Source organism: Callorhinus ursinus, unplaced genomic scaffold (genome assembly GCF_003265705.2).
Source record: "Callorhinus ursinus isolate GAN/ISIS: 27379988/994484 unplaced genomic scaffold, GSC_fseal_2.0 scaffold7, whole genome shotgun sequence".
NCBI lineage: Eukaryota > Metazoa > Chordata > Mammalia > Carnivora > Otariidae > Callorhinus > Callorhinus ursinus.
In genome coordinates, this window is record NW_027397069.1 from 61,764,108 (window position 1) to 61,780,213 (window position 16,106).

General features: G+C 39.4%; 1 protein-coding gene across 10 annotated transcripts in view; it reads right to left on the reverse strand.

The window, feature by feature from the left end:
• Positions 1 to 228: 228 nt before the first annotated feature.
• The window catches only part of NBEA (neurobeachin), a 686,692-nt gene continuing 670,814 nt past the window's right edge, over positions 229 to 16,106 (reverse strand). For all 10 annotated transcript variants that reach the window (XM_073894686.1, XM_073894682.1, XM_073894681.1 and 7 more), the window contains 4 exons: positions 7,310 to 7,411; positions 5,031 to 5,227; positions 3,893 to 4,044; positions 229 to 2,088 (listed from right to left, as the gene is read on the reverse strand). In XM_073894686.1, the coding sequence (XP_073750787.1) occupies positions 1,998 to 2,088; positions 3,893 to 4,044; positions 5,031 to 5,227; positions 7,310 to 7,411 (542 nt within the window). In that variant the 3' untranslated portion in view covers positions 229 to 1,997. The remainder of the gene's footprint in view (positions 2,089 to 3,892; positions 4,045 to 5,030; positions 5,228 to 7,309; positions 7,412 to 16,106) is intronic.

Sequence of the window (16,106 nt, forward strand, 5' to 3'; positions counted from 1 at the left end):
AAGAAACCCCAGGGCTGTTTCCCTCTGGTCACTGTTGCCCCAAATCCCTGCCAGATGTTCAAGCAGAGAAGCTCGTGTTTCAGCAAATTACGGAACCTCATTAGGACTCTATTTCATGTTTTGAGATGCTGTAGGCCTTTATATGAGGTGATGTTGATTTCTTAAACTTGTATGACAGCATAATGAATGCATGTCAGTGAAGTGTCCAATGAAATGTGAAACAATCAGTGAATTCTTTGCATATTTTATTTTTCTTTTTTTGATTTCCAACTCACACACATCTGGCATATTTTACATCTTTGCAATAAAACATGGTTACAATAGCTTAAGGAATTTATATATCCAAAATATTTCACCATGATCTCAAGATGAAATGAACTTGTCTTCCAGATGTTCAGTATCCTCCCAATTCTAAGCTACAAACTCAAGATATTGCTTACAGCCTGGTGATGAATAACTTAATAATTACGCTGATCCCCCAGAATTTCAGAATATCATAAATACAAACAACAATGAAGAAGGAATTCAGTGCTAAAACTTACTAATACAAGGTGGATGACAAATAAGTAATCACGTCAATAAATAATGATATGTTTCTGGTGCAAAGTGCCAATACAAAGAACCCATTATCTTGTTGTATCTTTTTAAATAAATGACTGCAAGTGAGTATAAATTCTGAGAAAATTACATTCCTGGAACATGCCTCATAGCCCTACCGACACAATATGTACATCTATGACAATACAGCCACCAAATATACAAAGAAGAAACATGAATAAAGTTGTATATACCCCTGGGTGTATAACTTGATCAGTACAAGGTATGGAAAATCATTTGATACCCATCATTTTATATCATAAAAGATGAAGTGCCTTAGGCTAAGAATGTGGCTTTAGGTGAGAACTGCACAAGAACCTAAAAGAATAGCCTCAGTTATTGTTATAATAAAGTCTGACTCGTTATTAAAGAAACTAAGCTATTCAAGAACCAAAGAGGAAAAGAAAAAACCCAAGAAACAAAACCAAAAATAGTTAGCATCAGATTCTCCTCCCCTAATGTACACACACTAAGCCAGCAGGATGACTCTGGAAGAGATGCCCAGGAGCTGGGAAGTCATTACCATGGAACTAACGATCGTGACTCCTATTTATACAATAAAAACCAAGACCTCATCCCTAAGCCCCCTTTCTGCTGTGTCTTCAAATTATGAAGGGTAGGGCTGAATTTTCTTTGTATAAAGTAGCAAAAATGGCAAATAATGGCTTAGTATCCAAATGCTTTATGAGCAAATTTCACTGAGAAGGGATGAATTTAGATTAAAAAGTGCAAACCATATTTTGGTGAAAATGTCAAAAATTACTGATTGAGCCCAAATTCAACCCTTTCATACAAGCTGTGTCCTTGGACAGATCTTTCTGTTTCATAGTGTGAATGCACCTGTTCCATCAAGACATCAGGATTAAAGAACATGCAAGTTGTAACTCCACAATAAAATTAAGAAACGTTTTGTTCTTTATACAAGGTTTTACTTTTATAAAAGTATCCCTTTAAATAAGATGCATCTGATGTACAAAGTATCAAACGTGTTTTTTTTTTTTTCTCAGCTTGAAAAGAGGCTGGAAATGGGATGCAGGTTAGGTTCAAAGCTTAAACTTTGTAACAACTGGACACAAGGTTCCTCAGAATTGTCAAAAGTCTCTTGTGACGCGTCCTACTACCTTTTCTCAATAAACAACAATATATGAAATAATTACCAAAACATCTCCTAATTCATTTAATTTACATGATATAAGCTTGCTTGGTAGCAGCTGGTGTTCAGTCGTGAAAAAACACAGAAAGTAAAATGGCTGCTGACTACAATGTACAGCTATTGCTGGGTGTGATGGAATGTACAAACGGAGGTCGATGTAGACGAGTTTTTTCCACCAGAGATATTGCCTTTCCATGCAGCACTTGTGCTCTCAGCTTTGACTTGGCTTTTGGTTCTTCATTTGTCTTCAGTATCTGTTCTGATGCTCATAATGCCACCGATTAAAATCTATATTAAAAGCTACAATGCTACCGGAAGCCATGCCAGTGATCAGCGTCCTGGAAAAGCAGAGACAGAAGTTAAGAGTGATGCAAAATCACTGATGTGGTTGCTACTTTCTACTAGACGGTATCATGATCTCTGAGTTCCCCGGGGTCTTGGTTTTGTGGTCATCGACACAGGTTTACAATTTATTCCTGTCTCCTGGGAGACCTGGAATCAATCCTGCTCAGACCCGGACTGCTAGACCAAGGGCTGTTTAGCTTTGGATCAGACAGCTCATCTGATAAATACTTTTTGAGTAAGTATCCTAAACGTGCGTATGTCACTTCTGTGCGTGTGCTACTGCTCCAACATATCAGGGGCATTATTAGACACAAAAATAATTGAAATTAGGGCTGAGATTTGAATAGAAATAGAAACTTGATCAACGTCTTTCTTCACTCCTCTTTGGAAACTCCTGACACGACTGTGACTGTAGACTCTCCCCATCTACCCTCCCTCCTGATGCCTACTGTATAAAGCCTCTCTTGCCCTCCTCACGCCTCCAGAAAGGTCAGTCACTTCCTTCTTCTGACATGCTGTCCCTGCTTCCCTCATATACAATTATTATGATTATTTCAGCTCCTAGGGGGTCAATAATCTTAGTACTTGGTAGTGCTTAATCTATGATGGTGGCAAGTGTTCGAAGCGTGAATACATGAATGAGTAAGAATGTCAGGGAGAACATTTAAACTACTTAAAAACACAATTTCAAATACTTTATTTCAAATACTTTAGAAACCCTCATGTATATACACACATAATTACACAATAAAGCGTTCCCATTTACTCATGAATATGGACTACAGTATTTTGGAATACCCCCTCCTAAGTTTTCTTTAAAGAGAGGCTGGGCTGCAGATCAAAAACATCCCTTCCCCAAACTAAATTAAATTATGTTGCTTTTCTTGAAGGCTTCAGTACCATTTTACTAGATTGTGAAGATGCTTTGTTAAGTTTGTGATATAGCCTTACTATTTATATTTTGAAACCCGTATCTTTATAATGAATATACCTATAGTTGAAAAGGTTAATAAGCTTTTCTTATTTCTGTTAAATATACAGCAAAAAGAAGAAACTACATACCACATTAAGATTATAGAATTTAAAATTTTTTAAATCCAGAAATTTTAGACTTCATATCCCAAGCATCCTTTTCACTTTACAGTAAACCCCAAGGTGAGTTTTAGGAAATAGTAAAATCCTCTTGCCAACCGAGGAACAATGGAAAATCATATTAATTAATTAACTCTGTCAATTCTTTCCAAAAATAAAAGATTGTAGTGTTTCAGGGAAATATATAAAATATAAAATAATATGTGAATAAGAAAGTGGGAGGTGGGGATTGTTTCAGTAACAGGTGAGTGTTTTGCATCTTTTCAAGCAGAGGCCAGCTCTGCTGGAAATTGCTAGCTACAAGTATGTCTCAAGCTGAAACACACCTGTGCTGAGAAACATGGATCTCCTTCTCAGAATGGAAGCCGGGGCGTCCTGTCTGAGACAAGGTGAGGGTCTTAGAACAGAGACGTTGGTGGGAATAATTCTGTTTTGAGCAGTGTCTGGATGTGCCTGTTCTTCCTCAGACCCGTTTCTTCCTTTCTTTTTTCCACCCCCCACCCCCTCCTACTCTCTTTCCTCTGTTTTCTTCTTCCCAGACTCCTTTCTTAGGGCACTTACTCCCCTCCTCTATTTCCCCTTTGCTCCTCTTTCTTCCATCTGGGTGCTGGAATCTTACTCACAGCACATCTCACCTGTGCTAGAACGTAAAGAACTTTCAGCGACAGCCCTCACGTGCTTACGTTTCCCCCTGACGGGGCTCACCTCTGGTCATGGGACAAGTCCATTGCTCTGATGCCAGCGTCACATCCGGGGTAAATGTACAGCTGCTTGAAGTCACAGGCCTGCCAGACCTCCACCACACCATTGTCCCCTCCGGTCACCAGGTTCTGGCCATCGCTACTCAGGAGAATGGCCTTCAGAAAAGGTAGAAAAACAACAATTTCTCTCAGCTTTTCCCATTTGGTCAAAGCTCATTTACTGAAAAGCACTCGACACAGTTCCCTTGTAATTATTATCTACTTTTAGCCATCGGTCCAAGTTGCCTGAAGTCCAGTCCCCAGCATTTCCAATGTGGAATTCATCAGCGTTCTTACATAAACAAGGGGTCTTATTAAAACCAATTAAGGTTACAAAATAACAGAAGTCCCAAAGGGAATATTATCAATCTAATTCAGGAGGAACTTGAGAATTAAGGAACATGATGTTTTGTTAAGTCCTGAAGTCTTAACAATGTCAAGACTTCCAGAACAAATGGTGGAAGCATATTTTAAAACAGCTTTTAATAATGATAAGCCAACAATTACAATTCATTTATGAGTGAAGGGCAATCTGGTACATGTAATTTTGGTCTGGGGCTCTAAAGGTAAGATTCTTTGACAATAAACTCACTTCTAATGTCAGGGGGTACAGCACAGTTTATAAAGGAGCCGAAGAAAAATCTCCTTAGGGCTCTGACCTCTAATCAAACAAAAGCTATCATCTCAAAAACCTAATTCCCTGAGTTAACTACTTGAGATTAAATTAATTTTGGGTTTTTTCAAAGCATCCATCTACATGAATTTACATGCTTTTAAAACCAGCACACATTTGGGGTGCCTGGGTGGCTCAGTTGGTTAAGCTTCTGCCTTCGGCTCAGGTAGTGATTTCAGGGTACCCCCCCAACTCCCCACTCCCATCAAGCCCCGCCCTATTCAGCGGGGAGTCAGCTTCTCCCTCTCCTTCTGCCCTACCACCCTGTTCATGCTCTCTCTCTCAAATAAATAAATAATCTCTTAAAAAACAAACCAGCACACATTTATTTATTCGGATACCAGAAATTCTATCACGAATCATTTAATGTAAGATAGTCGATCAGTCTCGTGGCTTCAGTCCCTGTTCAGCATTGAACATGCAGATTTACCCTGGTTGAATCATTGATCTCCATCTGAGCCAAAAGTTTCCCGTTAATGCTGAAATTGCTGAATCGCCCTCGTTCATAGTATATGATACAGTGGCCTTCGCTAGAGACGGAAATCAAGCGCGGGAACAAGCAGTTTTCTGGTCCTTCAAGGGCTCGCAACAAATCTCCAGTGATGGTGTGGACAAGGCAAGGGCCCTCTGCAGAAGGAGGAAATCCATGGCCAGAGTCATTCGTGACAAGTCACATAGGAGCTCTCACTAACCTACAAACCCTACCTGGGTACGTACACTCTGATTTGTTGCAAGAAGGCAGAAAAGAAAAGAGGCAAGCCTGGCAAGAGCCAAGCACTGATGGTATATTTAAACAGATCATATATGCAACTGATGAATCATTGAACACTACATCTGAAACTAATGATGTACTATATGTTGGCTAATTGATTTTACATAAAAAAAATATATATATGCAAAAAAAACCCCCAAAACAAACAAACCCCACACAGATCAAATACAGGGAGCTATTAACACACACAGATCTTCCCAACTTTTTATCTAGGGAAATACTTGGTCTTTTCCTTCACGAGATAATATTCATAAAAAAGGATACACTTCATAGATAACGTGACAAGAGAAGATTGTATGTCCCGAAGTTTTCTTTTTTAGTTTGTGTTTTTGGAAGTTTTCTTTTTAAGTTTGTGTTTCTCAAAAGTTTAGGAGAATTATCAAAACAACTGCTAATTTTCTTGAGTATCATCAAAACTTTAACACTGTACCACATAAATACATTACTATGAAATAGTTTTACCTTCTCTATAGTCCATACACAAAATGTAAAAGGTAAAATTAAGGTACTTAATTAAGTAATTCAGACTACAGAAACATGTTTTGTCTGTAAATATGAGCAACGAGGCAAGAGTATAAAAAAGTAGGCTGGGGAGTGACTTATTTTGCTCTGATTCCCCCCCCCCCCCCGCTGGTAGAAATTGTGTTGATAAAAGTTTTACTAGACAAGTTGATAGAAATAACTGGTTCATACAGTTTTGTATTACCCACCCCCCAACAAAACAACCTCACAAAGACAGTTAATGAATTACATTTCTATTTTCCAATTGACTCTAGTAGATATGTAGTTTACAAAACAAGTGGCATTACAAGGCTATACCTAATTTTTTTCCTGATTACTAAAGTGATAGAAAATACAGAAAATTCGGGAGAAAAAGAAAATAACAGTCACCTCTAATATCACCCATCGCCTTTAGAAAAATACCGCCCTTTCCCTGTACCTACTATGTGTCTTTGTTTTCTTTTCCTTTTCACTTTACAGGACAGAATAATATTACACATATTGTTGCTCTTTTTTTTAATTAAAAAGACATTTATTGAAAATATCCTATGTCTCCACAGGGTCATTTTACTCTTAGATACGAAAGTGAAAAAACATAGTCCCTAAACTTCAGACATTATATCTGTTCTCCACAAAGCAGCCAGGATAAGCTCCTGAAAACCAAATCTGATCATTGCATCACTTTGCTTAAAAAAGCTTCAGTGGGTTCCCACTCTGCTCTGAACAAAATACACATGGCAAATCCCTGTGCCACCGGCCCTCCCGCCTGTCAGCCCTCTCGCTCCCTAACTCTGCGCCACAACGTCTACTCAGCCCCTCTGGTATTCTTGCAGTTTCTCCTAGGCATCAGGCTCCTTCTTGCGTCAGAGCCTCGTCACAGAGAATTGGGCTTCCACCCAGAATTAGAATCCAAGTCTCCTGACTTTTTCCGAAACAACAATTCTTCCACAAAAAGTCAAACCCAAGTAATCATGTTTCCTTTCCCACCAACCTCTACCCAGGCCCGGGCCTTATGAAGGAAGGGGCTCTGGAGGGAGGTGGGTCCAAGGCTATGTCTGAGAAGCAACCTGATGCCCCCAAGACTCCCACTGCCTCGCGGATACCTTCCCCCAACGTTTATACGTTATTTTTAATGGCTGCATCCTAGGGATGTGCTGCAGTTTAATTTACCAGTGTTCTGGCTAGAATGCTGGTGACCACAAAATACTACATAAAGTTTTATGCATATTCCATACTAGTACTAGTAAATATTAATAATAAAACAAAACAGTTGCAAAGAACCCAGCGATTCCATTGTCTGTAGAGAGCCTCCTAAAGGAAATAAATCATAAATCACGGTTAACGAGCCTCCTAAAGGAAATAAATCATAAATCACGGTTAACGTGAGAAAATAGTACAGGTTTTAAAGACCTAAAATGAAGGAAATGCCTTCTGACCTTTAGCACCACTGATAACAAGTCCAAGTTCTGCACAGACAGAAACACAGACAACTTCATGGTCATGGCCTGTGAGGACAGCTCTGGGTGCTGGATAGTCACCTGCAAGGAAAAAGGAGCAGTGAGTTAGTACAGACCGATGCCAGAAATGAAGAGCTACACCATTAAATCAAACATTTAAAAGTCGTTCATGTTTATTAAGGGCATTTACTAGCTGTGTGACCATGAACCAGTGGCTTAACCTCTCTGCTGTTTCCTCACCTGTAACCTACTGCTACAGGAAACCTACAGCGTGGGTGCTTCCAGTGACGTGAATAAGTTGACAGATGAGATGTGCCTACAACATTACCACAGTGGTGATCCTGCCTTTCCTATTGTTACGAAACAGACACCAAGGCTGCCAAAGCACATGTATGCATTTTCTCACGTACTTATGGTAATATTCGTCTGAGGCAGGGACTGTGACCATTCCTATGTTATAGCCTAGAAACCCAAGGCTCTGCAAGGTTACTCAACCTGCACAAGTTCACACAGCCACCAAGTGCTGGAACTGAACCCAGAGCTATCTAATTTTGAAACCCATGTTCTTACCCATTTAAAAATGTTCCCTAAAATCTCCAACAAAACAGGCTGAGGTGCTTTGATTTTGAGGGGAGAGGAAAGTAGTGAAGGAAAGAAGAGATGATCATATTGAGTTTCCACTTGACTTAATATTAAATCGAATTTAGCTAAAAAGTCCAGCTGTGTTATGTGACATAAGCATTTTCACTGCTAAGTGCTTTTGCAGTCATTAAGGGAATGACTTTTAAGTGACAGGCATTCTTCTAAGCAGGCTGGGTAAAGAGTGTAAAGAGGTGTAAGGCATAACCTGGAACTCTTGAGAACTCATCAAACAACCATGGCCTTCCCCAGGCTTGACACTGGAGGTGCTCGACAATGCCAAGTGTGAGGAAGAACAGATTATGTGCAAGGAGTATAGCAGGGATCAAAAGCCCTCCATATAAAGACAGCATCAGAATGTCTGGTGAGTAACCTGCACAAAGACAGCGTGAGAAGGATCAGCAAAGTTGAGAGGGCATCATGCCTAACACTGTCTTATGGGGGCAAACTGTTCGGAGAAGCCCGTCTAGGACAGAAATGAGGGGTCTCTACAGTCTTGGGTTGCAGACTTGTGAAGGAAAAGGAAATAGCAAGTCACAGAGGCACTGTGGAAGGTGAATGGGCTATGGTGCCAACCTGGGTAGGGTTCTCAGTGGTTCCATTGGTGGGTGGGAAAAGAGAGCCAGTGTTGGCCATCCTGGGCCTATGTGAGGATCTTTAAAGGACTCACTGAAGTGAAATTCTACTGGAAGTGGGTGATCAGAAAGGAGGATGTGAAACTCTTAGTAACAGTACAGTATGGACTTGAACCACCCAATCAGATTCAACAAATAATTTATCGATGCCTTGTAATACCCCACTATTTCCATTTTTCATTAACATCATGCTTATTAATGTCTTATGCCTATTACTTTGTTTTTATTTATTTTTAAAAAGATTTTTATTTATTTATTTGACAGAGAGAGAGCAGGAGAGCACAAGCAGGGGGGAGGTGCAAAGGGAGAAGGAGAAGCAGGCCTCCCGCTGAGCAGGGAACCTGATGCAGGGCTGGATCCCAGGACCCTGGGATCATGACCTGAGCCGAAGGCAACCGTTTAACCGACTGAGCCACCCAGGCGCCGTTTTTATTTTTAAACAGTTCTAGCTGACTCATACTGTATGACATTGGTTTATCTGGATGTGTGGTTTAGTTGACTCTACAGTATCACTTTAGCAAACAGTAAGTAGTATACATAAATACACCTCTGTGCATATATACGAAGATATTATTTCATCTTAAGTTATCAGGTTTATTGACCATTACTTTTTCTCCTTGAAAAGGCATGTTGGAACTTGGTCTTATAACTGCAACTCTTCCAGATTTCTTGGTATTTCTAAAACTAGGGTCTGTGCACCCTGGGCTCTGTGGATGTTTTCTTGGGAGTGAAAAGTTCCATGAAAAATTTTAAATTTCAGATTTATACTTTGATGATACTCTAAAAATATTTGTTAACCAGTTATAAAGATGAGATCTCTCTTTGTTGTCAAAAATTTATGCTGTGGCAATTTAAAATTGACATATGCTTTAAAAATTAAGATGAACTAATTAATTGTTTCTCAAACTTGTTCATGGGGTCCAAGAACACAGTCCTCAGAGTCAGAGGGCTTTTTGTGGGGGAGGAGGGGTTAAGGGGTTAATGACAATTTTGTTCTCTTTAAAAGGGATCAGTGTAATAGTGAAGTTTGAGGAACATTTTTGTAGATTAATTTTTTTCTCCAAGGTCACAAATTCTTTTCATGTTGGTAGCTTCCACAAAGCTACCTGATTTTCCTTTGTTTTTAGAATAATTAAAAATTAGCTACATATTAAATATTTATAACATATGTATAAAATTAAGAGAATAAAATAAATTCACTTGTGCTTACCTCCTAGCTTAAGAAATATAGAACATTACCAATAACTCTGGTGCTTTCTTATATCTTATGCTTACGCCTTTTTATTTATATTTTTTTGAGAGAGAGAGAAAGAGAGAGAGAACACGCATGTGTGAGCCGGGGCTGGGAGCGGCAGAGGGAGAGGAGAGCGTGAATCTCAAGCAGGCTCCAAACTCATCGTGAACAGGACTGGGGCTCCATCTCATGACCATGAGATCATGACCTGAGCCGAAACCAAAATTAAGATGCTTAACTGACTGAGCCACCCAAGGGCCCTAGACATATGCCTTTTTAAAAAAAAGTTCTGTATTTTTCTCTTTTGTTCATTCTGCTTCACCTGATTGTTGAGTTTGTGATCTTTTTAAATAGTGCTTGAGTTCCTTCCGTGCTGGCCTGTTCTTCCCTGTCAATCCTGTTCTGGATGGGGTGCCCCCCCACTCCCAATTCTTGTCTCTCAGAGAACCGCCCTGTGCTTCGGGGTTGACACGGCTCTGAGCGTTGCCTCCCGGGCTGCGATGCCTGGGCCTCACTGTGGAGGGAGCGGGGTGGGGGGGTGGCAAAGTGAATGTTCAAGGGTTGGCAATTGTGCCTGCCTCCTGGAGAGCCCCTCCCCTGGCACCGATGTGACCCGCAGCACTGAACAGCTGTGCCAGCGCTCTAATCCTATGCCCCACAGTGGCCGGAGGGAAGGCAACAATAGGTCTGGGAAAATTCTGGGGGGAAAGAGCGTAACTCAGATGCCTCCTCCTGCATGGCACATAACGCACTTCCCTCTGGTTTGCCAATACCTCCTTCTTTACACCCACCCATCTTCTGTCTCTCCAGGAATTGCTCAGTTTTATGTGAGCTTTCCCAGATACATCAGTTTCCATTTTGCTTTTGAGGCATCTCTCTGATGGAGTATGGAAGAAGGGAGATGGCGGCCCAAATGAGTGTGTCATCTTCTTCTAAGTTTATGTACACTGCTATAATGTGTTTGAATATTGGCAAAGTATCCATTTATATTTGTCAGCAGTCCTGGATTTGTCTGAGACATATTTTTAAAATGATGCTTCAAAGATGCCTTGCGTTCCCTGGTAAAATGAGAATTAAGATTTTATGTGTAATATTATCCTTAATTTTTCTAAGATTATTTTATGTCAGAGAGACTGGTGAATTGAAAAATCCTGAAATTATATGCTTAATAAAATTTACATAAAGAGTTTTCTAAACTTTTCCCTTATAGGCTACAGAAAAAGGTAGAAAGCAATCTAGTTCTCTTGCAGGGAACTGAAATACATGTATAAAACTATTCCTCATGTACGTAATCTATTTTCTGTTAGGAAGTAAGGTTTTCAAAGGCTTGCCTCTGATTTAGAAAGCTAAAAAATTTTTTTTCATTACAATCTCCCCAGATCATTTGAACATACTGTGGAACTTAACTATTAGGGGATATTGTTTAGGGCCCCTAACAGCATTGTTTCCCTCTTTAAACTAGAGAAAAGTCAATAAAATGTTATTTGGGGGTTTCTGAGTTGGGAAACCTGCAGCAGGGGGAAAGCATATTTCCCTGCCAGGGACATTTCATTGCCAGGGACAGATGTCACACACCCCAACAATCGTTCAAAATCTTGGGAATATTCTGTCACTGTCACATCACAACTGATGGATGTAGCTGGGGGTTAAAGGGCCTGTGCACAGGGAGATGCAGGTGAGGCTCCCCCCGCCAGGACCACAGCGTCATCACCCTCAACCCCCCTCATCTTCCCAACAGAAGAGCTCTCCGTGTGATGGAATCCCCATGGATGATAAAGAACAAACATGCCTGATTTTGAGATTGCTTATAGGCAAGCATTTGGAAACTCCAAATATAAAAGGCTTATTATAAACAGATTCCAACTTATTTTTAAGCAAAAGCCATTTCAGTATTTTCAAAATGGTTGATGAAAACAGTACAAAGATATTAGATGCTGTTATTCACATGGCACCGACGAGGAACTTTTTCAGTGAGATGGGTCTCTGCTTTTAGAGAAATGATCAAAGTAAAGATACTCATGGTTCTTATTATTTTAAACCTTATTTGTGGGACTACTACGCAGGGGGAAGCTTTGGTCCTTCTGAATTAAGAGCTAAACAAAAATAGCAGAGTTTCTACAATCTATGACCCTCAGCGCAGTTCTGCTGGAGTCAGAGGATGAAAGTCTTGATGATATATGACGTTCAGATTTTATCTACAACCTTTGTTAGCTCACTGCAGAATCCCTGTGGAAGGTATTTTCGTTCATGTTTATACCTACATAAAAACCGGATGGCTTGAAATCCCAGAATAAGTATTTTATTAACTACTCCGATTTTCAAGATTTATTTAAAAAAACTGCTAGATAATTGTTAGGGCAGCTCTGAAGGACTGTGTCTGTGAAGAGTCCCTTATGGAGACTCTGTATCCTCAGCCACCTGCAGAGGTCTGGCCCAAGCACCCATAGTGCCTGGGCCCACATTTTCCACAGGTCACAGGTGACCCACATAAAAACATCCCTGGGGTTGGAAAATGTCCTCTGATGTGGTTTCCTTTTTATTACATACTCACAGTGTACTCACTGGAAAACAGAAGATAGCTATTCATTAACTCTATGTTTTTTTCTCTTGCAGAGATGACAACTGACCACCTCTGAGCACTGAAATGTCAGCAGGACAAATATCCTCCCTTGAAGTCCTGAACCTGGATCTAGGTCAAGGACATTACTGTCCTGCCATTACCTTCCCCAGACAGTCAACAGTATAATCCAAGGAAGCAGAGCTTTGCATAACGCCCAGCGACACCCCCAACCCTCCCGGTACGGATCTGAAGTTCTCTGATCACAGAAATGTATTAGTCTTTTGACTAGTGCTTTTGACCCCAGCCAAAGAGCCTTGCAGCCTCAGTTCCATTAAGGGACAGGAAAGGCACTGACCAAGTGGTATTCAGCCCTCTTCTTAGTCAGGAACCTTATAAAGTCTCCCCATGTTAGGCTGAGGGGATTCGAGGCTGAGAAACGGATGCTACATTACAGATGTCATTTTTGAAAGTCCTAGGAGTTAGGAATTGTTCACAGATAACTATGCTTCCTCTGATACATTTCACACTTTCATAAGCCCTAGATAAGATCCCTTGGTCTGAGAAGTGAGGCAAACATACATATATGTTAAAAATATCTCTGGACTGTCCTTTGTCCAGGCTTTCATCTGGTACGGTACCACTGGTTAGTGGCGGTCATGGAGCTGGGCACCAGGATAGCCATAGTAAGAGAAGGCTGGATGCAAACAAAGAGAGGGCTAGATTTGGCAGATGTGTAGTGACAGGCTGTGGCTGGCAGGAGGCTCGGTGTCCAGAGCTGAAGCTCACACAATGGGAGCCCAGGGAAGGGATGTGTGCACAGCTGGAGTCTCCTTTTCAATGGGCTTCTCGTTTCATACTTTGCATAATGCTCATACATGAGCTAAAAGACTTATTTTTAAAAAGTGAGACTGAAAAGGCAAAATCATGTCTTATGCATGTCACTCGATGAATATCTGTAGATGTGATCTGAAAAGACAAATAGTAAATTCTCTTCCAAAACTTCCTACCGCTATGATTTAAAAAATGTCCTAAGTATGTATCGACAGACTCTCTACCAAGCACCTTATATCTGGTATAAACATTACAACCACACACTCTAAAAGCAAATTGGATTTTGAGCTGAGGTCCCAGTGTATTTTAAGTGTCTGCTGAAGAGACAACAATGTTGACTTGGCCCTCTTGTGACTATCTTGTTGGAAGCTACAGCACGTAATGAGAAATGTCAAGTCCCAAGATCAATGAAATTTTGGGCTCCAGGGATTCAACAGGAATAGCATTGATCCTTTTAAAGAACACCAGTCAGAGATGGGTTGTAATATATTGCAAAGAGGGGCTCAGGAGGATAAACGGCCAAGTCCAAGATACCTACCTGACAAAAAAATTCAATCAGCTTTTAGCACAAATTGCCTGCTCTGCTCTCCTTTCTTTCATGCAGTAGGCTGATTCCAATTAGAGTGCGCAAATTAATTTTTATCACTTCCAAATTAGTTTCAGAATTTGTGCAAAAGAGTGTTTCAGATGAAAGCATCTGTCCCCCACATCTCTGCGATTCTGTTATCTAGTCAGGGGCCTATTTAAATCTCCAAGAAAATTTTCTATGTTCAAAGTCCCAAGTTTGAAAGAGTAACACTGGACATGAGTATTATAAAATATATTCATAAAACAACGGGAATTCAACTGCAACCTATGCTAGGTAGCACCTGCTTATTTATTTTATGGTCTGAAACTTTGTAATAATCTGCTTATAAATGTTCATCGTCTTTGTGGCGAATCCTTTAAAAGTATAAAAATAATTAGGAAAAGACTATTTTTGAGATGTCTGAATTAGTCACAATAATATATTTGACTCAATGAAACCATAAACTCTTTCTGCACCTACCTAAAAAAATCTACAAGCATTAGTTATATTTTCTCTGTGGTACTAATAGAGCTCTCCATTAAAAAAGAATAATGACAATGCAAAAGGGACATAAATATATTAGAGAGCCACTTGAATTAATCTTGAGAAAGTGATTAAGTGAATCCTATCATTTTATGTTGTGCTGAATAAATAAGATTCAGCCTCTGACATACAAAGCAATTTAATGTCCACACCAAGACCAAACCCCTGAATTCTAATGGCTACTGGCATATTATGTTTCACACTAGGACTTCCCCCTTCAAGTCTAGGTTAATATATACAACCCTCAAAACCTAAGGGCATTGTGTCGCACACTTTAATATGAATTTAGACATAACCAGCTTTTTGGTCTTGAGTAGCAATGCATTATAAGATAGAAAACACACACAGCCTGATTCTCTGACCTGTGAATTGGTAGCTAGAATAGATTAAACTGGGACAGAAAAAAAAATCTTTTTCTTTCATGTTGTGAGTTTTCTGATGGCAAGGACTATGTCTGTGTCAACACCCATGGCTGATCCCTGATGTGACAGGCAATTCAGTGTGGGCTGTGACTGCCTTTACAAAAAAAAAGTGCATTGACCAGTATATGTGGTCTCTCTAGTCATGCATACCTGTGCTACCAGGCTGGCTATTTTAACAGACTCAGTGAGCCATAAATCAGTCTATCAAATACTAGATATGACTAATGATTAATTTTTTACTATTATAATTATCCATATGGTAAAAAGCTGACACCAATTTTTAACGTAATTATTTTGTACCCAAGATGTAAGACTAAACATTTTGCAGTATGATACCAAATATTATCTGATAGCAATTTATGATTCATATAATAAATACTCAATGTGTTCAGTACATTCAAGCAGAAAAAGCAGTTTGGTGATTAGTATAATATGGGTTTTTGTAAACTCCAGAAGGCCAGAGACTTTGACTATCCAGCTTTCGCAGCGGCTAAGATAGGACCAGCACCCAGTAGGCCTTCAATACATGCTTGTTGCTTGCCTAACACTTTAGGTGATCATCCTGTTTATTCTAGAAGAGCATTTCCCCCCCCCCTTATATTAAGGATGATGGGTGAAATAAAGCTATATGACATACGTCCATATTAAATGTTCAAGAAGTCTTGGCAAGGTGGGTTTTATAAAGTCATTTAGGGTCATAATGATGACAATAGTTTTGACCAAAAATAAATTCTTATTAAAGGAGGCAACAGTAAAAGATATGTATCAATAACATTCTTACTTTCTTAAGGATAATCTTGTCTTTGTTGAGAGCCTAAATAAAATGCTGCATTTAACAAATACAATATTCACAATTTTGTTCTTAAGGGTCAATATAAACATTTTTATTTATATAGCTCCTGTTGTAAGAAACTTTAACCATTCTAAGTATTACTACATTTAATTTTTCTTGATAACTGATGGACTAAAGCAACCATCGTTAACCATCTTTTCATTTAAAAGATCATCAGAAAATCACATTAAAATTAAGTAGCTAACACAGACAATTACTATAACTTAAAATGTAAAAAAATTCTTTACCTCATAGTAGTATGATATATAAAATATCTTATCTCAGCTACCAGATGGTAGCTTTTAAGAAATGAATCCTCTTTTGGGAACTACCATTTTCATCATTTCTGAGCTCCAGTTTGAAGATGTTATTTAATGAGATTTCAAGCACTCTTCTGTTTCTTAAAAAAAAATTTGTTATCTAAAATCTTTTAATTTTTATCAATATAGATGGAAGATACTACACAGACCTGCTGCTTAATTTGACTTTTCTAATGAATACTACACTACTAT